Below are 25,112 nucleotides of genomic sequence, written 5' to 3'. Positions count from 1 at the left end.
CATGGTCGTTTTTTTTCAGCAAAAAACGCCTTACTATAGATGGTCATTTTTTCTGCTCAAAAACGCCTTACTATACATGGTCATTTTTTTACAACCAAAAAACGCCTTACTATACATGGTCGTTTTTTCAGCAAAAAAACGCCTTACTATACATGGTCGTTTTTTTTCGGCTCAAAAACGCCTTACTATACATGGTCGTTTTTTTTAATCAAAAACGCCTTACTATACATGGTCGTTTTTTTGGTCTAAAAACGCCTTACTATACATGGTCGTTTTTTTGGCTCAAAAACGACTTATTATACATGGTCATGTTTTCGGCTCAAAAACGCCTCACTATACATGGTCGTTTATTTTGTCTATAAATGCCTTACTATACATGGTCGTTTTTTTCAGCAAAAAACGCCTTACTATACATGGTCGTTTTTTCGGCTCAAAAACGCCTTACTATAAATGGTCATTTATTTTGACTACAAACCCCTTACTATACATGGTTGTTTTTTTAAGCAAAAAACGCTTTACTATACATGGTCGTTTTTTCAGCTCAAAAACGTCTTACTATACATAGTCATTTTTTCGGCTCAAAAACGTCTCACTATACATGGTCGTTTATTTTGTCTAAAAACGCCTTACTATACATGGTTGTTTTTTCAGCAAAAAAACGCCTTACTATACATGGTCGTTTTTTCGGCTCACAAACCGCATGTTCTCATACCATCCTGCGTAATTGTAAATCTTTTATTAAAATAATTCTCAACTCATGAGAATCCTGATGTGCGATGTTGCCCAAAGTGAAGCCCGGTGTCACAGTGACATTTTTATTTTCTTCGTCAGGAGACAAGGAGAATGGCTTATCTTTGATCAAAAGCACTTCATAAATGTTACTTTTTAAATAGCTGAAAAAAATGACAAAAAAAAAAATACGATAGACAAATGACAACCAACGAGGCCGTTTTAAATACAGTCATTTGCTTGTACAATCTAAAAAAGCTCAGGCGAGGGAGGCCTCACAGTGCAATTTGCAAACTCCTTATGAAGGCCACAATCAAAAGTCTTCTCGCAATAAATATCCCAGAATGCAACTCTGCACGTGTGTCAAAAATGGCTTCCGCTGCTTAAATGTGTGGGGGTCGGCCTTTCTTCATGCGGGCCGCTTTGGGTTTGGGGATATACTGGTTGTTGGCCTGGTGCTCCAGTTCTCTGCTGAAGTACTGGATGGTTTTCTTCAGGCCTTCCTCCAGGGGCACCTGTCAACACACAAACATCGTCATGCAATCCAACCCAAATGTAAAATTATTAAAACAACTATTCAAAATACAGCGATACCTTGGATTACAAACTTAATTGGTTCCCAGACAGAGTGTGTAAAGTGAAAAGTGTGTATCCCAAAAATTAATTTCCCATAGGAAACCATTAAAATGAGATTAATCCGTCCCCAGGTCCCCATAAAACATAATTTTCTACTTTATAATATTCTTAAAACTACACACAATATACCTTATTTTATGTATAATAAATGTGCTGTGGTATTATAATTAAATAAATAAACTGTACTGTATGACAAAGTGGTTTTATTTACCTTTGCGATGGTCGTTGAGGGAATGGAGTGGCCGGTTTCATCAGCATTAAACACTTGAGGAACGTAGCCTTCTTCTTTCACCATCTTGAGGAATGATCCCTTGTAGGTGATTTCTCTGCGATAATTTTACCTTGTTCCTCATCAATTGTGTTCTGTTTAGCTGGGTTGATAGCTTTTTGCATCAAGTGTACAGATGGCTTCTGCGGGTTATTTGTGGAACCTGATTGACGGGATATTTTAACCTTGCAGTCTACACTTGAACTATCAAAGTTGAAACGAGTCCAAATTGTTTTCTATCCATTTTATTACTCTCTCCCTGTCGTCTGCCTGTCTCTTTAATGTATCAGCCCCTCCTCCCTCACCGCTGCGTTCTTGACCAATTATGTGGCTTTAATGGTCAAACGACAAGCGCTGGTTGATGTCTATGTGCTAACAGTGTTGCTATAGCAACCTGCCAGATGCTTCAATTATGTGGCCCAGTTTGAAAGGTGCCAGATATCATTTGGACACTGGCTCATAAGCAGTGTGGATCTGTAGCTTTTATGACATCACGGAAGGACAAAAAAAAAAGATGGAGAGAACAAAGTAACCGAGTTGCTGAGAATTATTTTGAGTCATGGTTCTTAACAGTATCCAGTATCTGCGCCGCCATTTTGTGCCTGTACACTTCTTTACAGGGTTTGTGTTAGACCTACCTGCCACGTGTCATGATAACATGCTACGCTAAGTACTGTGGATTCGGCTCATGCGGCGCTGATGGTGTATATTGATAAATCGTCATACCACTGGCTCCCAGGCGAGCAGCATCTTTGCTTTTTGGATGTCCGGCTTCCGCCTTTGTGGATCATCCTGGGCCTCAGGAAGGAACTGGATTTGACTTTTGCTCACTGTGGAAGTGGACAAAATGGACATGAAATGACTGGAATGAATAATTAAAAAGAAAAATATTAATAATAACGATTGTTGATTAATTCAATGTCTTTGTCAGAGATGTTCGATCAGACACTGTAAACAAAGGCTCGAACCCAGAAAGATTGTCTTTTACTGCCGGCAGGAGACGTAGCCATTCATGACAGACGTCTGAATTCTGCAGCCCTCAGCCAAGCTATTTATTGAGAGTATATGCCAATTAAAGTGATACATTAGTAAAACATAGTTTTCTTGATTAGAATACCACACCTCTTGAGTTCTAAGCACGAACAGCTGTGAGCAATAAAACATTGTCTCTTCCATGAACTGATAAATTTGTAACCTGGCTAATGAGCTCTTCCTGTGAAGGAGTTTCAAGTCGTAAATTACTTCTGTGATAAAGTAGTTTCCCAAGTCCTAAATTCTGTCCAAGGTCATATCTCCTAGATGACAGTTTAACACAAGCTGTGTCTGTTGACCTCAGATTGACCCCAGGTTGCATGTGCTTCAATTGTGTATTCGAGTCACACATGTCGACTACGCATACAACAGCATGAAACTTTTAAATATGATTAACTTCTTATTCCCCATCAGTCTTCAAATCATATTTCAATTATTCACTAATGAAGGATTCAGTGCATGTGCATATAAAGTTTTTTGCTTTGGTACCTATCGCAAGGTTAACAACCACTGGCCTATGTGTCTTGGATTTACTAAAAAAAATGACAGAACACGTTTTCTGCGCTGCTTTTTTTGGTGAATTTGCATTCAAACCAGATTTACACGACTCAAGATGAGCCAAATGTGAGTTCAATAAACTCTTGAACAGATGGCAACCCACCCGCAATTGAATCAATCCGTGGATTCAAACGGCGCAAGTGAGCCAGAGAGGAACATTTGGGGATTTGAATTCTCCTTTAATTGCAGAGTACCATTATCACAGGCTGTTGCAAATGCTTCAGTCCCAGTGCACTTCCACAGCAAAACCGTAGAGGAGATGGTAATTGAGCTGCCGTTCTTAGGAAACGGGCACCATACATAGCATCTGGTGCTGTCATTTGCCAGGCGTTTGTTTTATATAGCTAACGTATTTTCCGGACAACATGGACTAAAAGCATTCAATTTTCTCTCAAGCTAACAGTGTACGATGCACCATATATGTGGATCAATATTCAGATTTCCCGAATGTCGTATTTTTAATGATGTGTAAAGCGCTTTGCTAAAGCGTCACAAAACTTAGGCTGTATTGTATTCCCTTTAGCATAGCTGCATCTTGTGGATGCATCAATGAAGCTATATTGTATTGTATTCCCTTTAGCATAGCTCGATCTGGTCGATGCATTCATTAAGGCTCACCCGCACACACAAAAAAATCCCGTAACTGTAAAGTGTCCTTGAGAGTTTTGAAAGGCGCTTACAAATGAAATGTATCATTATCATTATATTCCCTTAGCATAGCTCCCTCTAGTGGATACACCAATTAAGCTGTATTTTATTGTATTCCCTTTAGCATATCTCCATCTACTGGATGCATCATTTAAGCTGTATTGTATTGTATTCCCTTTAACATATCTCCATCTAGTGGATACACCAATTAAGCTGTATTTTATTGTATTCCCTTTAGCATATCTCCATCTACTGGATGCATCATTTAAGCTGTATTGTATTGTATTCCCTTTAACATATCTCCATCTAGTGGATGCATCACGTGACCTCAGCCACGATTGTCCCTTCTATACTATGTGCCTTATAATACAGTGCCTACCCTATATTTTTTTCTACTTCTTTCTTTCCTTTCCTCTGTGCCTTTGCAGTGCAGCAACCCACATCATATTGATGTGTGTCGTATTATTTGAACAGTCGCCAACTTTAAACCTTCAAGGACTTCATCCTTTTCCTACACAAAGCGCATCTTAATGCGGAGGGAGAAAAGGTGAGACAGACTGGCAGTGAGATAGCGGTCCCGGAGACATCCTATGACTAATATCGATCCATCATGCATCCTTACCGACTAGACTTTTGATGAGCTGAGCAAATTTCAGTATGGTGTGCTCCTCTGGGTTCCCCTGCAGAGTGAAAACACATTTGGGCGTTGTTGCGCTACAGTTTTCATGTCAAATGCAGCGAGCGTGCTAAGGAAGAGGAACTCACCAGATTGACCGGACTGCTGATGTTACTGTTCATCAACAACACCATGCCGTTAACCAGATCACTGGAATTCCAATCATACATTAAAATTAATTTACAAATGCCCCTAACCGAAAAAAAAAGACACATTGTAGCAGTCCTTCCATCACGTCAATGTATTTTGCTGTACATGTTTGGTCTGAAAACCATGTTGCAGCCAAAAGCCGACAGAAGAGGGTGTCCAAGCTCCATATAAGGAATTTATCACCCTGTGGAAACGGAGGTGGCCACAGGAGGTCGCCATTTTGTGCCTCTTCTGGTGATCGATTTCCCCCCCAATGTTGCCTCAAAATGGCATGGAATAAATTCTTTAATCGATTGCAAACATGTATGCTTTCCTCTTCAGAACTATTTGAATCATATTCATAACTGGATGTGTAACAAGAAAGCATATTCTCCGAATCTGAATCCATTGTTTTGATTCTCCAGCAATGCAAGACGTCTTGGCGTGACGTCACGAACTGGGGGCGGGACTTTCTGAAAATGCCCAACCAATTCGCAGGTCAATTTTTTGCTAATTTTCGACACTTGAAGTCATTTTTATTGGTGTTTTGCATTTGAATAAAAACACCATACTGCGTGTTTTGGGTATTTTAGATGCTATAAAACGTTTTTCTGATGTCAGTTAAGAAACAAAAAAGTGACGTCGGTTGTCCTTTAAAAATTCCACAATGGGGTAAAATGTGCAGGATGTAGTCACTCTCTACGGCATGCTTGTTCAACGGTTTCTGTCCACATTGCTTAATTAGGACAAGAGCAAGAACTTTGATGGTGATCTTGGGCGGAATCCAATAATGAAACCGGCTTTTTCAGGGTAACGTCTCAAGTCAAAAACATGCTTATGGTTGGAGTTTAACTCATTCACTGCCAGACATGTGTCCACTCCGGTGTCATTGTCACTCAAATTCCAGGACCCACAGAATATTGAGTTTTACGCCTAAATAAATATTCACTGCTGTGTTACAAACCTTAGGCTCTATTCTTTCATCAGAAAAAAAGGGTTAATTTCTAAATTATATGAGTCTGGAGTTTTTTGAGCTTGAAATAAGGGCACATGTCCAAAATATAATGCTATACATACATATTGGTTTATATAGTGCTTTAAGCTTGAAAAAAAGCATGAACATGGGGGGGGGGGGGAAATGGTGCCCCCTTGTGGAAGGGAAACTATTGCTCGAGGCCATGGCGAGCGTTTTATCGGCACCCCGGAAAACACATATTCGGGAATGGAGCTCTACGTCATATTTTCAATTGTCAAATAAATTTGGGAATGGCAGTGAATGAGTTAAAATTCCAACCCGTCATACAATTTTGTCAAGACAAATATATTAAAGAGTCACCCCGGTGAACATACAAAACAGGATTACATTTTTTAGAAGAAAGTTCCATTCTTACCTTACGTACTGGAAGGCTCTTGTTTGGGAACCGGTGCCATAAATCTAGAGCGCAACAACAGGAGATGAATTAGCATGGCGCAACATGGGTGCCTCGCCGTGTCGGGAAATGCATTAAATTATACGCACATCAGTTGATTACGTTTGCCTTGATCAGGTGTAATTGCATTTTCCATTCGCTTAAATAGGAAGACAACATTGTAGCTGTTTAGATCTGTTTAGAGTCTTTCTATGCCTTTTGGATCTAATCTAACGCAGGAATGTTCGTTGCACTCGGGACGGAACTTCACGGGAACTAACTGTAATCCGCTTGTTCCATGATAATAGATCATCTTGCTTGACTTAACCACATACTTTCATTCCTTTCATAACTTTGCTGCTGTGAAATGTAAATTTCTCCACTGTGAGACTAATAAAAGCAAATCCTTGCTTTCTTGGATGACATGACATGATTGGATTTGTCTTTACAATGATACCTCAGTTTACGAACACCTCGGCTTACGAACTTTACGGTTTACGAACGTTAAATTTATGAAAATTTTACCTTGGCATACGAACTATTTTTCGGGATACACGCGGAGCTGCCACAATGAGTGATGTGTCGTTCGCGAACGAGCCCGTTCTAACAACAAAATGGCAGCCAACAGTTTTTGTCCTCTATTCCCCGCCCCCAGTCTTCGTTTAAAGCCACGTGATTGGTCAAGAACGCAGCAGGGAGGGGAGGTGGTTTAAACATTAAAGAGACAGGCAGAGGCCAGTGAGAGTTTCAACTTTGATCGTTCAAAGGCAGAGTATAGGCTGCAAGGTTAAAATATCCCATCAATCAGACTCCACAAACAACCCGCACAAGCCATCTGTACACTTGATGCAAAAAGTTTTCAACCCAGCTAAACAGAACACAATTGATGAGGAACTAGATAAAATTATAGCGGAGAAAGCACCTACAAGGGATCATTCCTCAAGATGGTGAAAGAAGAAGGCTACGTTCCTCATCAAATGTTTCATGCTGCTGAAACTATGATGACAACTATATCATATCATTCTCCCCCTAGGACCAATGAGTGTGCAGAGTTTAGTTTAAGGTTGATAAGAATAATAAATTTTGCCCAAGTACTAAATAAAAGAAATTAGAGAAACGAGTCAACACATTTGCACTATGGTATTTTTCTACAAGTAGGATGCAAACAAAAAGACGTGTGATTGGTAGCGCTTACTGTGAGCGGTTCCCCCTGGAGAGCCTGCAGGATGAAGTTACTAACAACTCTCCCATCGTTCATGTGCATTCGGGAGCCGAACGTGTTGAAGATTCTCGCCACTCTCACCTCCACTCCTTCCTGAAAGCACAGAAAATACAGTTAAAGGACAACCGACGTCTCCGGACAAGTTGTGTCCATAATTTGTAAAATGGCTTCAAATGACTTAGACTGAGCGTATTTTACAAAGATTCCACCGCATAACAGCTATATTTTACATTTTAAGACTCGCACTGAATTTTCCGGAAGCCTTGTTTTTGAGTTGGTGACAAGTCCTCACATCACGTCACTGAAGGAACGCCCCTGACTGAGATAGAACACATTGCAGCAGTCCTATCATCACGTCAATGCATTTTGCGGTACTTTGTTTGGTCTGAAAACTTCGTGTTGATCTGTGTTGATGGCGAAATTAGAAGCAAAACACATAAATAACGCGATGGTGAATCCTTGTGTTTTGTGACAAACATTTTGAGACCATCGAGCCTATGTATTATTACACACGGAGCTTTGTCGCCATCTTCTGCCTGTTTTGGGTGCGACATTTCCCCCCCTATTGCCTCAAAATGACACGGAATAAATTCTTTAATCGATCGAACATGTACGCTTTCCTCTTCAGAACTATTTGAATCATACGAATCATCCGAATCGGAAGCCATTGTTTTGATCCTCGAGCAAGCCAAGACGTCTTGGCGTGACGTCACGAACAAGGGGGCGGGACCTTCTGAAACTGGCCACTTCCTGTTTCCATTTTTTGCAGTTTCAGCACACTTGAAGTCATTTATTTTTGGTGTTTTGCATTTGACAAAAAATATCATACTGCGTGCTTTGGATGCTATAAAACGTTTTTCTGATGTCAGTTAGGAAACAAAAAAAGTGATGGCGGTTGTCCTTTAAAGCAGGGGTGTCAAAGTCATTTTTTGCCGCGGGCCACCTTGTAGTTATGGTTTCCTCTCGAGGGCCGTTATGAATTTGGGGAACCCATTAGAATGTTTAAATCCCTTCAAATATTACCTGTAGAGCACACAGCAAATTAATGAATAACTCGTTTTCAAATCTGAAGTCAAGAATAATGACTTTTATTGTGGTTGACATCCAAAAATATGAAATTTTGGCTCAGATTTTAGCAATCATCGTGGAATTTAACAAGTTTGATTTGCTTTCGCGGGCCGAAAAAAAATGATGTGGCGGGCCGGATTTGGCCCGCGGGCCTTGACTTTGACACCCGTGCTTTAAAGCCTTGAGAAGAGATGCCATATTTTCTGCCACGCATATACTTTCAATGAAATGAGATCTTCACACCAAGAAAATGTTTCATCTGAATTCCATAAGTGCTCTTGAGGACAATTTTATGCGCACACTCAACAAAACGAAACCACGTGCTTCATACATACTTTGCTTTTTGAAAGGCCATTACCCTTCGCGGGTGGACGTAACGTATCGATGCTCACATTTCGGCGGCCGGGAAACATGAATAAAAACATGAAAATTATGCAGAATGCTCAACTAAATGGGGGATTTGTAGAGCGGTGGCTAAATGTATTCGGTGGCTGTCAAGGAGAGTAGACACAATGGAGACAAGGTGTTGAAAAAGGTCATCCAAGTGGAGTTAGTAATATGTTATGCACACATACGCGACTAGATCGTCAGACACGTGCGTCCACAGTGTCCACTATCTATTCGCTATCTAACTAGCTAGCTACCTAGATAGCTAACTATTTGTGATATATTTGCTATCTAACTAGCTAGCTGGCTACCTAGATAGCTATCTATATGCTATGTCTTTGCTATCTAACTAGCTAGCTGGCTACCTAGCTATCTATCTATTCGCTATCTAACTAGCTAGTTAGCTACCTGGATAGCTATCTACTGGCTATCTATTTACTATATATTCGCTATCTAACAAGCTAGCTAGGTATCTTTTGCCACTTTTTTTATGTTTCAGATTTGTTTATGTGAAGGTGTCACTCAACTGAAATTGTACGCCTCAAGGTCACAAATAGGAGTTTTCCTTCCTCACATGATTGAGAGTTGTACATTTAGCTATCCAGCTGGCTAGCTAGCTATCTAGCTAGCTATCTAACTTGTCTTGTGACTGTGAAGTGACCTTGAGAGTTTTGAAGAGCGCTTATAAATGAAATGTATTATTATTGTTAGCTTTCTATCCAGTTGAGTTACTTCCGGGTTGAGTGAATGCTGGCGAATGTGGCTGCCGCTGCTCACCCGCGGAAAAACTGATCCGGTCGCTGTAGTTTTGAGTTTTGAAAGGCGCTTAGAAATGAAATGATTTTTTATTATAATACGCTCGGCGTAAACGGGTTAACGAAACAAGGACATTTTTAAAAATGAGGTCAGATAAGAAGTTATACTATTTTAGTATTTTAAAACCAAGAACAGTAGAGATTGGACTTGCACCCAAAATTCCGGTTTCCTTATCAGAATCATCTTTATTGGCCAAGTATGTCGAACACACAAGGAAGTTATCCGCGGTTGAACACGCTGCACTTGTATCATCATAAAAATGACACGAACAAGTATGGAGGACACGGATAAAGGCTAATCGAATCTTATGTAATCAAATTCCTTAATGTAAGAGTTACCTCGCAGGAACAACTGTGAGACAATGTGCAAAGTATCAAGTAGACAGTGGTTCAAGTGAGTACAGAGCTGGAGCTTCAATGATTATTAACGTGTATGCTGTTCCGCAGGGTTGTGCAAAATTGCAGAGAGGCACTATACAGTTAGATTTGGGTTAATGTTTAGAGAGTTAATGGCAAAGGAGGAACAAGCTGTTTAAATGTGTGCTGGATTTGGTGCGCGTGCCTGAGGAGAGGAGCAGGAAAAGGTGGTGGGCAGGGTGCGGAGGGTCCAGTAGGATTTTCCGCGCCCTTGTCTTGTGCCAATTGGGGTGACAGGATATTTATTATTATTTATTGATTAATTCCTCACAGGAGCTCGGTCGCCATTTTCTGCCTCTTTTTTGGTGATACATTTCCCCCCAATGTTGCGTCAAAATGGCACGGAATAAATTCTTTAATCGATTGCAAACATGTATGCTTTCCTCTTCAGAACTATTTGAATCATATTCATAACTGGATGTGTAACAAGAAAGCATATTTTCCATTTTGCATTTGAATAAAAATATACTGCGTGTTTTGGGTATTTTAGATGCGATAAAACGTTTTTCTGATGTCAGTCAGAAAACAAAAAAGTGACGTTGGTTGTCCTTTAAGTCAAAAAATGTATTCATAAATAGAATATTTTCTTGGTAGTTACTACACAATCAATTCCGTGCTTTTGTGGTATTTTATGGTACAGTAAAGTCTCGTTATATCGATATTCAAGGGAGTCCGAAAAAATATCGATATAACCGGGACTATCGATATATCCGATATCGATATAACGAGACTTTACTGTATTACAGAGAAGACAAAGAGAACAGACTTAGCAGACTTAAAGGACAACCGACACCATTTTTTTTGTTTCCTGACTGACATCAGAAAAATATTTTATAGCATCTGAAATACCCAAAACACGCAGGCTGATATTTTTAGTCAAATGAAAAACACCAATAAAAATGACTTAAAGTGTCCCAAAACTACTTCAAAATGACCTCGCAGATGCCGAGTTTCAGAAGGTCCCGCCTCCTTGTTCGTGATGTCACACCAGGACGTCATGTATTAAATCATGAGCATGGCGTGGATTTATTCAATGGTAGAGTGGTCAACCGGCTAGCAAATGCGAATCACAGTTATGGGTTCAAATCCGGGCTCCTTTATCTCTGCGGGGTTTGTACTTCCTCCCCGTGTTTGCGTGGATTTTCTCTGGCGACTGCAGTTTCCCGGGTAAAGTTGACCGAACGCTATCTGCCGCGCTTGTGTAAGTATAGCGGCCATGTGTAAATGTTAACGGATTTTGATGACGTGACTGGGCAATAGATGGAGGATATGATTATTTTTATCCCTGCGCACCGGTGACTGACAGTTGATTATTGAAAGCAGGATGTTTCCAAGTATGATCCCAATGAGTTTTGAGAAAAAAAAAAAACATAAATAAATAAAAAATAACGAGCAGCTGAGTAAGGACCGGATGCTGAGGGCGATAAATAAATATCACTCGCCTGAAGCAAAGGGAAAAGAAGTCAATCACATCAGCCTATTAAAGGCTGACATCAATCAAAGTTTCTGCCGCAAACACTGCCCCGTTTTGTGCGTGTCAATCAACCTCCACGTTACACCGTACAAAAAAAGAACAACTCCTAGTGTCGATGAAAAGATAGTTTGAACAAAAACAAATTAAATACATTTAATTCTGAATTGGATATCACGCACTGCAGACTAAACAGAGCCTTTGTTGCCTTAGGCCACAGGTGTCAAAGTCAATGCGCGCGGGCCAAATCCGGCCCGCCACATCATTTTTTTCGGCCCGCGAAAGCAAATCAAACTTGTTAAATTCCATGATGATTGCTGAAATCTGAGGCAATATTTCATATTTTTGGATGTCAACCACAATAAAAGTCATTATTCTTGATTTCAGATTTGAAAACGAGTTATTCATTAATTTGCTGTGTGCTCTATATGTAATATTTGAAGGGATTTAAACATTCTAATGGCTTCCCCAAATTCATAACGGCCCTCGAGAGGAAACCATAACTACAATGTGGCCCGCGGCAAAAAATGACTTTGACACCCCTGCCCGAGGCAATTCGATCGCACTGCAATTTTTTTTCCTTATTTTTTTTACATTGTTGTTTATGCCATTCTTTTTTTAAAAGTGAGATGACAGTGTTACCAGGTTGCGGGACACACAGCATCACTGTCCGAACATTTTTCGACATATTGTACCTGCAAAAATGTTCGCATGTACCGTTAACTCGAATGTTTGTAAGTTGAGGAGGGTGTGGATTGTAAAAGTACACTTATTTGTTGAAAAATGTACCATTTAGTGTCATGATACCTGCTTCATGTAGGCGTAACACATGGTCTCGGCAACACGCTTGCCCTCATCGTAGCATGCTCGTGGACCGATGGGATTTACGTGGCCCCAATACTCTTCATTTTGGGGGTGTACCTCAGGGTCTGCAGGAAAAAAATATTTTAGTAAAGATCTGAACGCTCCAAAGGTTTTAGTCATTTGGAAAGGAATCCTATCGTGTGGCTCAAAACTGACTTTGTAATTTGTGACCTGACTAACTTTTGTCCAGTATCAGATCGGACAGCATCAGGAGCAGGGGTGTCAAACTCATTTTTTTGCCGTGGGCTATATTGTAGTTACGCGTTATAAACTTGGGGAAACCATGAGAATGCTTCATATCCTCCACATATTACATACAGAACGCAAAAATAATGAACGATTAATGATTTATTGTGGTTTACATATGACAATTTGAAATTGTGTTTCGGACCTTAGCAAGCATCATTTTGCACATGTCTGGCAGTGAATGAGTTAATAGGTAGTTTTAAAATTTGAAATCAATAATACAATGATACATTGGCTTACGAACGTAATTGGTTCCCAGACGCAGTGTGTAAGGCGAAAAGTGTGTATCCCAAAAAAATATTTCCCATAGGAAACCATTAAAATGACAATAATCCGTTCCCAGGTCCCCATAAAACACAATTATCTACTTTCTAATTTTCGAAGCCTTTACCTTCGTAAACCGAGGTATCATTGTAATGACTTTTAATTTGGTTTACATGCAACAAATTGCATCATGGCACTTGACATCCTTGATTTGCTTTCGCGGGCCGAATAAAATGATGTGGTGGGCCAGATTTGGTCGCCGGGCCTTGACTTTGACACCTATGATCTAGAGCACAGGTGCTACAAATTCCATGATGCTTGCTAAAATCCTAACCAAAATTTCATATTTTGGGATGTAAACCACAATAACAGTCATTATTCTTGACTTCAGATTTGAAAACTAGTTATTCATTAATTTGTTGTGCGCTCTATATGTAATATGTGGAGGGGATTCAAGATTCTATTGGCTTCGCCAAATTCATAACGGCTCTCGAGAGGAAACCATAACTACAATGTGGCCCGCGGCAAAAAAATGACTGACACCCCTGATCTAGAGGACGATATGCTCAAACCTGTCCAGCTTTTTCATTGCATGGATGATGAAAATGAACACCTAAACTGAGGTATCACTGTAATTTTATAATGTGAAGCAATAATTAAAATTGACTCTTACCTCCATAAACTTCCGAGGTAGAAGCCAAAAGAAGCCGAGCGCCCACTCTTTTGGCCAAACCTAAGCGATAAAACAACAACCTTTGTCTATGAGGCACAAAGAAGCAACTGCTTTGCAATTAATCGTGAATGGATGCAGCAATAACAATAACGCGTGGGTCAGAGGTCGCAAACATTCTGCAAGGCTGCAAAATCAGCAAATACATCCTCTGCGCACAACCATTTTACCAAGAATAGTTCAGACTGTCGAGGCGAATGTTCTTTCTTTCTCAAACGCATTCCACAAAAAAGGAACGGTATTAAATTATTTAAGACTCACCGAGCATGTTGAGAGTGCCGATGGTGTTGGTCTTGATCGTTTTGATGGGGTTGTACATGTAATTGGGGGGAGAGGCTGGAGAGGCCAGGTGGTAGATCTGATCCACTGCAACAAGAGAAAAAGCAAAGTGTGATTTGGCTCGATGGGCAACTGTCAATCAAATACCACAACTATATGCACCATTTTTTTTCAATTTGCAGAAAATGGGCAAATTGGTTGCAATATACAAAGGTCCTTAAGAAGCAATTAGGACAGGTTAGCTTATCGCGAGCTAGCTGAGTAAACGTAACGCAGTGCACCAATCACAGATTTTGCAAGTCAAAACTCTTTTGAGTTTAGAAACAAATTTACTGTGTCTTATACTGAGTTATTTAAAGGACAACCGACACCATTTTTTTGTTTCCTGACATCAGAAAAACGTTTTATAGCATCTAAAATACCCAAAACACGCAGGCTGATATTTTCAGTCAAATGAAAAACACCAATAAAAAAATGACTTAAAGTGTCCAAAAACGACTTCAAAATGAAACCGGAAATGGCCAGTTTCAGAAGGTCCCGCCCCCTTGTTCGTGATGTCACGCCAAGACGTCTTGCCTTGCTCGAGAATCAAAACAATGGCTTCAGATTCGGAGAAGATGCTTTCTTGTTACTCATCCAGTTATGAATATGATTCAAATAGTTCTGAAGAGGAAAACATAAATGTTTGCAATCGATTAAAGAAGTCCTCCCATATCAATTCGAGCCGTCAATGACACCAATGTAGCGTCCCAGAAAATGCACAAGATGGCGCCCAAGCTCCGTTAGAAATGGGCTGATTTGTCCGCTGGGAATTTGTGTCAGCGAGTATCAAATTGTCCTTTAAGTGGCCGAAATGACTCATTGGATTGTCCAATGAGAATGAAGTCCAAGATAGCGCCCGAGTAGGCAGCCGCCGGCAAGCGCTCTCACGAGCCTTGCTTTTTTTTGGTCTAGTATTTTGTGTTTTCTTTTGTCACTTTATGTTGCTGTGCGTCATGTGGAAGGGCTTGTTTTTCAGCATTTTTAGCCACGACATTATTCAAAGAAGAGACCGTGCTGAGCAGCACATATATGCCAGCACTGTTTTTGAATGGGAGGAATACCAGTGACATTTGACTATCATCGCTGGAGAGCTCTGGGGCGATTGTGCTTTTTTTGTGCCTGTAATGGGCAGTATTTTCACCGATTTGTTCAGCGGAAAGGTTGGTGCTGTTGTATAGTCTGCGGAAATTGAAGCGGATTTACGTGGGACAGGAGACGATCTCTTTTTGTCAATGGATGCTACAGCTTCGTGTTTGCTTTCAACATTTAGCTTGTCGCAGATGCGCACATTTCACCATGATGCCCCTGATCCACTGGTGAAAAAGACACTTTGACCCTCTCCTCTTTCATCTAGAACTGCTTCATGCACTAGAGGATGAAGAAAGTGCTTAAGATTGAATGACTGTCTGTTTCTTTATGTTGTCATATTATTGGTTATTTAGTTTTTTTTGGTTCTTTTGACTTCAAGATGGCGCCGCAAGAGTGGCTGCCTTTCCAGCAGCTCCTGTATTTTGTTTTTCTACTTCTTTCCTTCCTTTCCTCTTCCTTCCATAATAACTTTGCTGCTGTGAAATGTAAATTTCTCAACTGTGAGACTAATAAAGGCTAATCCAATCCAATCGAATTCATTCTCACAGACTCAGACCATGTGTGGTTGGTTTTGGCCGAAATGGTCCAATTCAATTCTCAAGGTGCAAAGTGGGGGGCCGTGAAAAAAAAAAATCCAATTACTTTTTTGCCGTTCCCTCACCTTCAATGTAGAGTGGCTCCACCACGTCATGATTGATGAGCTCAAAGTTTTCATGGCCGAGCCAGTGCTCCACATTCCTTTTTCTCCCGGTGAAAAAGTTGTCCACCACAGTCACCTCGTGGCCATCCATCATCAGCTTGTCAGTCAGATGGGAACCCACGAAGCCCGCACCTCCAGTAATCTAGGAAAGAAAAAAAAGAACACATTTTTAATACAAATCAAGAAATGGGCTATAACGCTAAGTCACAAAGAGAAATGCGACAAGCCTACACCAAACAAATTCTATCTATACAAATTCATACAAACAATTCTCAAAAAAAGACTATCAAAATCGCAGGGATAATACTAGTGGGCCTCAGTCGACAGCACATATGCACCTAAAAGGAACAATGAGGTTAAAATCTTCGCGAAAGAACATAGATGGTTTGAAAGGGGAGTAAAAGAAGCGATTTTCATAAAACAGCTAAATCCTTCACTAAACCGATATGGTGGGGTGAGGTCAATTTGGATCGTTCGTACAACAGCCTGCGTAGGCAACATTAGGATTAGTAACGCTGATGAAGTGATACCGGAGCAAGTGGGGCAACCAGGCCAGTCGTTAGTCAGGACAATAGGAACAATCAGTGGAGCCGCGGGGAGTAGTCCTCTGCTCACCCCAACCTGAGAGCAGGGACCTATCATAGCAGAGTCCGGCACCGCCATGTCTGGACAATAGGGATATATATATATATATATATATATATATATATATATATATATATATATATATAATATATATATATATATATATATATATATATACACATACATATATATATATATATATATATATATATATATATATATATATATATATATATATACATACACATACATACATATATATATATATATACATACACATACATATATATATATATATATATATATATATATATAGGGCCGATACTACCAGTAAGACTTCAGTTCGCTGACAAAGCTTCTGGGATAAGGGAAACGTCCGATACCTTCAAAGAAGTATAGATGACGGCTGAAGAAAGCTTTTCATCGAAGCCTACACCATAAATTTGTCAATATGACAAATGTGTAAAAGTTCAAAAAGCCATTAAAAAGAAAAAAAAAAAGATAGATGCAAACAGGATAGTGTATCTATCTCGTTTTGTTACTTTTCCCAAGATAAGCCATAGCAAAACCAAGCCAAAAATAATAAAACAATCAAAGTAGCCACATGATCCACCACAACCCAAAGTATGAGCGTTTGTTTTTCTTACATACCAGTATCCTCTTCCGATCCTTCTCTGACAGAAATTTCACAGGTGGATATTTTTGAAAGAAACTGTAGAAGAGAAGATTGAAAAAAAAAATGATGACACCAAAAACCTTGTGAAAAATATTAGCTCGAACAATAGCCATGAAGCGCTTGGCTGGTTGTAACACATAAGTCGATGACATCTTTTTTTAAACACATAATCAATATTTTTTGTACTAATAAATTGACATAACTGTTTTTGAATGAAGGGATGAAAATTAACTATTTTTTTGAGAACAGGTTTATGGATGTTGCAAAAATAGTTTTTTTTGCATTGTCATCCCATTAAAAAAAAATAAAAACACTTGTGTAACATATACAGTGATACCTTGGCTTACGAATTGGTTCCCAGCAGAGTGTGTAAGGCGAAAAGTGTGTATCCCAAAAAATAATTTCCCATAGGAAACCAGTAAAATGAGAAGAATTCGTTCCCAGGTGCCCATAAAACAATTTTCTACTTTCTAATTTTCTAAGCCTTAAAACTAAAAAAACTATACCTTATTTTTAGCGTAATAAATGTGCTATGGTATTATAATTAAATATATAAACTGTACGTTATACTAAAGTCTTTTTATTTACCTTTATGATGGTCATTGATGGCTCGATGGAATGGAGTGGCCGGTTTCATCAGCATTAAACACTTGATGAGGAACGTAGTCTTTCACCATCTTGAAGAATGATCCCTTGTAGGTGCTTTCTCTGTGATAATTTTACCTAGTTCCTCATCAATTGTGTTCTGTTTAGCCGGGGTGATAGCTTTTTGCGTGTACAGATGGCTTGTGCGGGTTATTTGTGGAGCCTGATTGATGGGAATTTTAACCTTGCAGTCTACACTCTACCTTTGAACTATCAAAGTTGAAATGAGTCCAAATTTCACCGTTTTCTATCCATGTTATCACTCTCTCTGTCGTCTGCCTGTCTCTTTAATGTTTAAACAACCTCCCCTCACTGCTGCGTTCTTGACCAATCACGTGGCTTTAATCGACGACTGGGGGCGGGGGAACAGAGGGGAAATAGAGGAACAAAATAAGCCGGCTGCCATTTTCTTTTAGGAGAACAGGCTCGTTCATGAAAAACACATCACTCATTGTGTCAGCTCAGTGTGTATCCTGAAAAATAGTTTGTATGCCAAGGTAAAGTTTTGATAAATTTAACGTTCATAAACCGAAAAGTTCGTAAACCAAGGTATCACTGTATTTTATAAAATCACAGAGCCCATTTTTTGTGCTGAGGTCAAAACACATGAATATATGAATGAATATATAATGAATATATAATCATATTCACCTGAAAAATATGTGCAAAACTTTACTTTGAAGGTCCTATTCTACTGTCAGTGTGAGTGATAGGAAACGAAAAAAAAACAACAAACTCAAACCTCTGCTCCAAATCACGAATCTGCTCACGTAGTGAAGCCACAGCCTTAAACAAAACAACAAGTACATACCATCAGATCACATTTGAAATTTGTATTTGTGAAATCACAGTTGAGACCCCACTCCTCAATGTGTTCCGGAATATGATTGTTTAGTGCAGCTTGTAGATAACATTTTTTAGACGAGTGGCCCCCATCCGCCGGACCGAGGACTGGTACCGGTGGATCTTTTGGTGATTAGCCTCACAAAGAAAAAAGAACTTAGTGTACATTCCATTTGCTTTATTTATTTTGGAAGCTGAAAGATGTTTTATTTTGAAAAAATGACCGAATGCTCTGAGATATTCCTCTGTAGTGTGTCACTCCTGATCCTGATCCTAAGGTATGCTTTCTCGGGCACGTGATAGGTTACCGCTAAAACATGAAACCCAGGAGCTCGGAAAATGAATTTTAAAATAATAATGCCTTTGGGAAGGTGAAAAAGAGACAGAAAAGGCAACGTTTCACAGATTCACACTTAAAATACGGACTCATCTGAATGGAAGATTCCCCGCACTAAGCCCCATATGTAGCGATGGTGAGTCATATTATTTCATGCGCTTTGTATTTGCGGTATATCTTATTTTGAAGGCACATTACCATAGCGACCAGAGAGTGATGCTGACAGATATGACGTACCTGGTGTAATGCTTCGTGTTTATTATTATTATGTTTAGAAAATATCTTTCATCATATTATACTTTGTTATAGGCAGGGGACCGCTGATTTAGATCTTTAATTTATGGATTAATCCCAAAATGTAAATTTCTCCACTGCGAGACTAATAAAGGCAAATCCAATCCAATCCAATCCAAATAACAGTCGATAAAAGAAGTAGGTTTGAAATCAGGGGTATGTTTTAATTTAATTTGCAGGAACACCAGGTATTTTTTTTATGTTCAGTTTCTATCACATTTGTTCTGAAATATCACTGCGGGAGCACAGCGTGGTTCCATTCAGTAATAAACCGTGTAACCACTCTTATCACGATCATTATGCAGAAGTGTCATTTATAGCCAACATTAATGCTCGGGGTGACTTGAAAGCAGCAGGATATTTAAATATGAGATGACCAGATATATTTCAATTGACCTACGATGCTTTGAAGGACAACCGACGTCACTTTTTTTGTTTCCTAACTGACATCAGAAAAAACGTTTTATAGCATCTAAAATACCCAAAACATAATATGTATATATAATATTTTATTCAAATCCAAAACACCAATAAAAAATGCCTTAAAGTGTCCAAAATCTGCAAAAAAATTGAGCAGCGAATTGGGCATTTTCAGAAAGTCCCACCCCCCAGTTCGTGACGTCACGCCAAGACGTCTAGCATTGCTTGAGAATCAAAACAATGGCTTCAGATTCGGAGAATATGCTTTCTTGTTACACATCCAGTAATGAATATGATTGAAATAGTTCTGAAGAGGAAAGCATACATGTTTGCAATCGATTAAAGAATTTATTCCGTGCCATTTTGAGGCAACATTGGGGGGAAATATCTCACCCAAAAATGGCCACCGAGCTGTTGTGAGGAATGAATGAGCCCGTTTCCACAGGCTGATAAATTCCTTACATGGAGCTTGGACGCCCTCTTCTGGCTCTTTCTGGTGCAACACGAGGTTTTCAGACCAAACAAGCATTGACGTGATGGAAGGACTGCTACAATGTGTCATTTTTTTCGGTCAGGTCAGGTCAGGTCAGGTCAGTTCCTTCAGTGACGTCACGTACGGACTCGTCACCAACTCAAAAACAAGACTTCCGGAATATTCAGCACGAGTCTTAAAACGTAAAATATAGCTATATGCGGTGGAACCTTATTATAATACGCTCTGTAGAAGTCATTTGAAGCCATTTTACAAATTATGGACAGAACTTGTCCGGAGACGTCGGTTGTCCTTTAAACCATAAGGTCACCGTGATAAGGGAAAACGGAAGCGCTGTGATAAGCCATCCAGAAAGTGATTAAAATTTGTGTTCGAGACGGGCACATAAACAAATACGCTGACATCAAATAGCGATACGTGGGATGACGCTAATAGTCGAAAGAAGTAATTATATGGTGTAAAGAGGACATTAATTTCATCTGTGCTGTATGTCATGCATATTAGCATATTTGACAATAAAGCTGACTTTGACTTTGACTTTTGACTTTGACTAAAACACATGGAGGGTGGTTCTGTACTTTTTAAAATCGCCGGCCACGTCACAAGTAAACGGTCTGGTAAATGCAGGGATAATTGCCACTGAAACTCACTTCATTAATCTTGTGCTCAATGTCCATCTCCCCGTATTCTCTGATTGATCTACGACGAGGGAAACATCAAGGAGACCAGTCGCAATGAGCGGTACGATCATGATGGTCATAATCACAAGCAGAGTTGAGGCAGAACGTTTACACAGAGGAATCGAAATATTTACCTCACGGTTGTGTAGTTGCCCCAGACAGCTGAAAGAGAAAAGAGATATAATATAATTCAGCAGATTAAAACCAAACAACCTGATTTGCCATCCATATCTAAAAGCCCCAATACCAATAATGTCTAAATATGTTCTGAAAGGACAACCGACACCATTTTTTTGTTTCCTAACTGACATCAGAAAAACGTTTTATAGCATTTAAAATACCCAAAACACGCAGGCTGATATTTTTAGTCAAATGCAAAACACCAATAAAAATGAGTTAAAGTGTCCAAAATCTGCCACAAATCAGCTCGAAACTGGTCATTTTCAGAAAGTCCCGGCCCTAGTTCGTGACGTCATGCCTTGCTCAAGAAACAAAACAACGGGCTCACAGAGTTCAGATTGGGAGAAGATGCTTTCTTGTTACTCATCCAGTTATGAATATGATTCAAATAGTTCTGAAGAGGAAAGCATAAATGTTTGCAATCGATTAAAGGAGTCCTCCCATATCAATTCGAGCCGTCAATGACAGCAATGTAGTGTCCCACAAAATGCACAAGATTGGATTGGATATGCCTTTATTAGTCTCACAGTGGAGAAATTTACATTTCACAGCAGCAAAGTGATGAAAGGAATGAGAGTAGAAAAACAAAATACATGAGCTGCTGGAAAGGCAGCCACTCTCGCGGCGCCGTCTTGAAGTCAAAAGAACAAAAAAAAAAACTAAATAACAAATAATATGACAGCATAGAGACCATATGACAAAACAAAGACACAGAGAGACATTCATTCTTCAGGACTTGCTGTACCCTCTTTGTGATGACATGAAGCAGTTGTGGTTTGAAAGAGGAGAGGATCAAAGCGTCTTTCCACCAGTGGATCAGGGACATCATGGTGGAATGTGCACATCGACTACAAGCTAAATGTTGAAAGCAAACACGCAGCTGTAGCATCCATTGACCAAAAGAGATTGTCTCACATCTCCTGTTCCACATAAATCTGCTTCAATTCCAAGCCGCAACAGTTCCACATACGCATTGGCGCTCTGCGCTGACGCTCCTTTCTTCTTATCGCGGGTTCCTCAAGCCATGCATGCATCCATCCAGCCGCAGACTGTCCAACAGCACTGACCTTTCCGCTAAACAAAGCGAGGCTGTGAAGATGCTGCCCATTACAGGCGCAAAAAAGCACAATGGCCCCTTCGGTGTCCAGCGATGGCAGTCGAATGGCTCCGACATTCCTCCCATTCAAAAACAGTACTGGCGCCGATGTGCATGTGGAACTGTTGCGGCTTAGATTTGATGCGAATTTATGTGGGATAGGAGATGTGAGACAATCTCTTTTCGTCAATGGATGCTACCAATCCAATTACATTATTTATGTTTTTCTTCTAATTTCGCCATCAACACAAAGTTTTCAGATCAAACAAAGTACCGCAAAATGCATTGTGTGTCGCTTTCTCGGTCACGGGCGTTGCCTCCGTGACGTCACGTCAGGAATCGTCACCAACTCAAAAACAAGACTTCCTGAATATTCAGCACAAGTCTTAAAACGTAAAATATAGCTATATGCGGTGGAAAATACGCTCAGTAGAAGTCATTTGAAGCCATTTTACAAATTATGGATACAACTTGTCCGGAGACGTCGGTTGTCCTTTAAATTATGCAGAAGTAAGGCAACATACACATGCGAGACAATAGAAAGACCAACAGGCAAAATATCAGAATCAGAAAATTTTGAGGATATATATGAGGTTATCGGGCAAAGATGTACAAGAAAGTCAATCATAGGAATTCTTCTTTCAGAAGTGTGAAGGAATAGGGTGGTACAAAACCCATTCCCATTACAGACTAGTAGAAATACAGGTACATACATCAATATGCCTTTCCTGATACTTGCATTATGTAGTTTTTTATGAAACGGTTTTGCACATTTACAGTATACAGTTGACATTTTTATTTTACTATGCTTAGAATATCTTGTTTTCTATCCTTTCACTCCCTCGCCCCCACCTAATCCCCTTTCAAATTGCTGCTGCGGACTGCAAATTTCCCCATTGTGCGACGAATAAAGGTTTTCTGATTCTGATGTCTAAAAGGGATGACAAAGGCAATTGGGAAGCAAATAAATGGATTACTCACATACAATGTAGGCAATCACGGCAATAGCTAACAGTAGTTTAACCATTCTTCTGTTTGATCCTGATATCATCCGGATGACTCGCTTCATCCTCCGCGACTTGCAACGAGTCTCGGATGCGTCCAGCTAGAGCATTTTGACTTGGTATGTCGCTCAGCGAGTTTTAAAGTGTGTTACTTTCAAATCAAAGAGCGCCACGCCTAAACTTTACGCTTTATCACTAAACGTGTCCCACGCGTTGTTTAAAGACGAGTTCGCTGCTGCGATGTGAACACCATTCAAGAAACGGTTGCGTGGCTAACCTAACAAGTCACACAATTTACATTACGTGGTCAATAGCCAGGAGTTAACGCTATTCGGTGTCATTATTACGACGTTTGCTGTCAACTCGCGTTTACCGCTTGCTTACAACGATATTTCAAACATTAGTGAGCATATCTTTAGCCAGTATTTGGAACCTTTGACGCCACAGAGGAGCAAAATGTACACACCGCAGACCACGAACAGTTAGCATCAAGGCTAGACAATTTGAACCATAAAGCAGCTTCCAAGCAATTAACACGACAAAATTGTAGTCTACGCTGCCTATATGTTAAACGTTTCGCGTGAAAACAAAAACAAATATTTAAAAGTGACACGTTACAACTTGTTCGAGTTCATTTGAGCCTGTCAACTTCCTGTACTCAAGTAGTATTTTTTTTTTCTTCGTGGAGAATAATCGCTGTTGGTTAAATATGACTCTGTGTAATATCGCCACAACTGGTCGGGATGGATCATTACAACAATATTTTTGATTGATAAAAAAAAAGATTTTAAAAATCCTCTCTTTCAGTCTCCATTGGGTGATTCCGCGTTTTGTTTTGCACTCACGATCACCGCCTCTTCTTTTCCTTTCGGCTTTTCCCTACAAGGGGTCGCCACAACAAATCAGTGTCCTCCATCTTTAGAGGTTTGATCCGCATCTTTGTTTTGGCCAAGCTTTTACGTCGGATGCCCTTCCTGACACAACCCTCTGTATTTATTTGGGCTTGGGACCGGCACAAGAAGACTTATGTCCCTTTGTGGCTACAGAACAAGAAACTCGCTCAGTAAAAGGCTCCCAAACACAAAAATGTCATTGGCACAGCAACATTCAAAAAAGCAACAACTATACTCACAATACTAGAATACTCACAAATATACAGTCACAACTCTCAGGTCTCAGACTTTTTTTGGTCAAATCAGTTCAAATAATAATAATAATAATAATAATAATAATAATAATAATAATAATAATAATAATAATAATAATAATAATAATATTTTTTCTGCGGGCGAGCAGCAGCAGCCACACGCGCCAGCGTTCACTCAACCTGGAAGTAACCGAAATGTATAGAAAGCTAGCTAGCTAGCTATTAGATACAGTAATAATCAAAATACATTTCATTGATAAGCGCCTTTCAAAACTCTCAAGGACACTTTACAGTCACAGGATATGTTATTTGTGGGTGAGCAGTGGCAGCCACACGCGCCAGCGTTCACTCAACCCGGAAGTAACTCAAATAGATAGAAAGCTAGCTAGCTAGCTAATAGATTTTTAAGGCGCCCAAGAACCAAAACGTTTGTCATTCCGTTGCCAAGATGATTGCAACAGTTTCAATTCGGTCAATTACTCATTTAAAAAAATAAAATAAAAACAAACAAATAAAACAAACAGATCTAACAGAAAGTAGTTTGACAAAATATCATCAAAAAAAATCTTTGTTAATCGACTGAATGACGAATTTGACAACTAAAGTAGAAAAAAACACGATTAAAAGAATTAAAAATATGACAAAAACATTTGACCATGCAATACTTTGTCTTTTTTTTTAACTAATTCCAAAATATACTGTCATGAATTCACAGTTTTGACATTCATAAACAAAGATCATGTCATCTTTTTGACGTTTCTATTTTCAGCTTGTACCAAGATGGGTTATATCACTGGATGATAAAAATCCCTCCGAGATCATTTAGGCACGAAGCCATCTGTCTGGGAAGATGTTCTGTAATGAACCATATGACAGCTGTTTATGGTGAAGAGTGACATGAAATGAAAAAAAAAAAAAAAAGATCGGACCTTATCTCTCATAATTTGTGATTCTGACACATTATCAAAATGAACCATGGAAAAACACAGATACATTGGCCCACACTGCGGTGGGCCAACAGTTGTGCGTTGTT

The 25,112-nt window shown here is 39.6% G+C and overlaps 3 protein-coding genes across 4 annotated transcripts in view; 1 reads left to right on the top strand and 2 right to left on the bottom strand.

Annotated features, from left to right (window-relative positions):
- Positions 1–25,112, bottom strand: part of st6gal2a (ST6 beta-galactosamide alpha-2,6-sialyltranferase 2a) — an 87,505-nt gene that overhangs the window by 21,898 nt on the left and 40,495 nt on the right. The window lies entirely within an intron of this gene.
- On the bottom strand, positions 802–23,614 carry uxs1 (UDP-glucuronate decarboxylase 1). Its single transcript, XM_089002794.1, has 15 exons — positions 22,910–23,614; positions 20,787–20,814; positions 20,623–20,671; positions 18,328–18,371; positions 16,916–16,976; positions 15,641–15,821; positions 13,831–13,935; positions 13,513–13,572; positions 12,273–12,394; positions 7,281–7,400; positions 6,068–6,111; positions 4,637–4,697; positions 4,494–4,551; positions 2,360–2,463; positions 802–1,244 (listed from the first exon to the last, which is right to left on the bottom strand). The coding sequence occupies exons 1-15, from the start codon at positions 22,995–22,997 to the stop codon at positions 1,113–1,115; spliced, it is 1,257 nt and encodes a 418-aa protein (XP_088858920.1). The 5' UTR covers positions 22,998–23,614; the 3' UTR covers positions 802–1,112.
- Positions 9,646–25,112, top strand: part of tmtops2b (teleost multiple tissue opsin 2b) — a 210,341-nt gene continuing 194,874 nt past the window's right edge. The window contains exon 1 of the mRNA XM_089002799.1: positions 9,646–11,195. Coding sequence (XP_088858925.1) covers positions 10,925–11,195 — 271 coding nt within the window. The 5' untranslated portion in view covers positions 9,646–10,924. The remainder of the gene's footprint in view (positions 11,196–25,112) is intronic.

Source organism: Hippocampus bargibanti, linkage group LG08, assembly GCF_051943395.1.
Source record: "Hippocampus bargibanti isolate YZ-2025 linkage group LG08, ASM5194339v1, whole genome shotgun sequence".
NCBI lineage: Eukaryota > Metazoa > Chordata > Actinopteri > Syngnathiformes > Syngnathidae > Hippocampus > Hippocampus bargibanti.
Note: the sequence above shows the minus strand (reverse complement) of the source record. Positions and strands in the feature narration are given on the sequence as shown.

Coding starts and splice junctions, on each gene's coding strand:
- uxs1 (XM_089002794.1), bottom strand. CDS start 22,997: ATGAAGCGAGTCATCCGGATGATATCAGGATCAAACAGAAGAATGGTT. Junction 4,698..6,067: donor AGAGCCTTCCAGTACGTAAG/GTAAGAATGGAA, acceptor TTGGAATTCCAG/TGATCTGGTTAACGGCATGG. Junction 2,464..4,493: donor GCTCATCAAAAGTCTAGTCG/GTAAGGATGCAT, acceptor CCACTTCCACAG/TGAGCAAAAGTCAAATCCAG.